This window comes from Amphimedon queenslandica, unplaced genomic scaffold (genome assembly GCF_000090795.2).
Source record: "Amphimedon queenslandica unplaced genomic scaffold, v1.1 AMPQUscaffold_12897, whole genome shotgun sequence".
Lineage (NCBI taxonomy): Eukaryota > Metazoa > Porifera > Demospongiae > Haplosclerida > Niphatidae > Amphimedon > Amphimedon queenslandica.
Genome location: NW_003546867.1, coordinates 31,853 through 33,768, shown reverse-complemented (window position 1 = coordinate 33,768; position 1,916 = coordinate 31,853). Strand labels below are relative to the sequence as shown.

Here is a 1,916-nt window from a genome sequence, read left to right as displayed (position 1 = left end):
TCGCCTTCACTAGTCTATTCAGATGCAAATGGATTTAGGCTCTACGTTGGTTCAATTATTCATGCAAACAATGTACCAACACTGCAAGAGATTGGCATAACTCGTATTGTTAATATGGCGGCCACTGATTCTGTTGCTACCTCATCATCAAAGAGTCAAGATTTTGAGACATTGTTGATTGGTGCATCAGATTTGAAGTCTTATGATCTCTCTCAGCATTTTGATGAAGTAACGGATTTTATTGATAAAGGGAAGGAGGAAGGAGCTGGAGTGTTTGTTCACTGTATGGCTGGAGTGAGTAGATCAGTCACTGTATCTGTTGCTTTCTTAATGAAATAGTAAGAATAATATTGAGCATGTGAGAATTTGAATTGTTTTACGCTACCTTCAATTATACCTTCAAGTGTAAACAGGGGTAGAAAAATTAATTTTGATTATTTCCAAGGTGCATTTTTTTATTACTTTCTTTTTAGTTGTGGTATGTCTTTGAGTGATGCTGCTCGTCAAGTGCGTAGTCACAGGCTACAAGCCTATCCTAATGTAAGATTTATAAAGAGCTTACTGCAACTGGAAAAACAATTGAAACAGAAAAAGAAATGACTTTTATATTCTTATTCAGACAATGTTCATGTGATTTTTATGCCATTAATGAAGATTTTTAAGTATTAATAGTTTTATAAAACAAGCGTCCTAAGTTTTGTGCGTTCAGAAATTGCTGCACATAGTCACTTGCCATTCGCAGGGGTGTAGGCAGCATTTTTGGAATGAGGAGGCAAGCTGTGTGGCTTGCAAAGCATGCTGGGAAATTTTACGAAACCACACCATTTTGACGTGTGGCCACACCTCTTTTTAAGCATAGCAAACTTCTTAAACGATCATAGGTGACATTGAATACTTTTCACCTTTATAATGGCATCATAGAAAGACTGATTTAGCCTTTCCCTTTTATATGTTGTAGAACAGCTTTTCTTTCCAAAAGCAGCTTGTTATTTTATTATTTTAAAATTTTGATTTTAAAAGGGGGGGGGCATTGGCCCCTTGCCCCCTGGCTATGCCCCTGATTTAGAATGACGAGTTCATGTTGCAGTGACAGGTTACTAAAGACACATAGACATTGTCAATTTTCACCTTTAACAATACCCTGTGGTGTAACATTCAGCATAGTAGAGCTGTTGGATACTCTCCCTATTATCATGTACTCTTGCTTATACTCTACAGTGAATTAGATGGTTTACTTTCATGGTGACTACTGTCAACAAGAACATGATCACAAAATAATTTGAGTCGGAAGGGTCGTGCTTGAGGCCTAAAGTGAAACTGATTGTGGACTTAACTCTTCAACTCTCAAAGAATGGGGTTCCTTATAAATTTTGCTGCGAACTGTATTTTCTTGCTTTTCTTTACCAGTTTTGGTGTTAAATCTGATTCTATCATTATCAGTAGTAGCCATCAATTGGAAGAGCTACTGTGCACTGGTAAATCCTATGAAAACGACACAGTCCTCCTCCTTGACACTAGTATCACTCATGAAATCACTCCAGGTAAATATTGCACTGTTAAAATCAGTCACTCTCTTACTATTGCCAGTCATTCAAATGATAATCTTGCACTAATTAACTGTACATTAAGTAAAAGAGTGAAGCATGATCATGAGAGGACAAGTGGCTTTGCTTTTTATGGTACGAATGGGTCATTAACAATGAGAGGCCTCAGTTTTATTAGCTGTGGCACTAATTTTACAACCATAGATAGTAGCATAATCAAATCTACTTCTCGTGTTTGCTTTACAAAAGATCATGCTGCTGCTCTGATATTTGCCAGTATTCCTAGGCTTTTAGTAGTCAATGTATCTTTTTCTGACTACCATGGGTTTGCGATTGTATCTTTAAATCTTCAAAATGCTTCATTTAATTCAC

The 1,916-nt window shown here is 36.7% G+C and overlaps 1 protein-coding gene across 1 annotated transcript in view; it reads left to right on the top strand.

Moving 5' to 3' along the window:
• Positions 1–669, top strand: part of LOC100632509 (dual specificity protein phosphatase 1B-like) — a 4,405-nt gene extending 3,736 nt beyond the window's left edge. The window contains exons 2-3 of the mRNA XM_011408650.2: positions 198–338; positions 474–669. Coding sequence (XP_011406952.2) covers positions 198–338; positions 474–600 — 268 coding nt within the window. The 3' untranslated portion in view covers positions 601–669. The remainder of the gene's footprint in view (positions 1–197; positions 339–473) is intronic.
• The last annotated feature ends 1,247 nt before the right edge of the window (positions 670–1,916 follow it).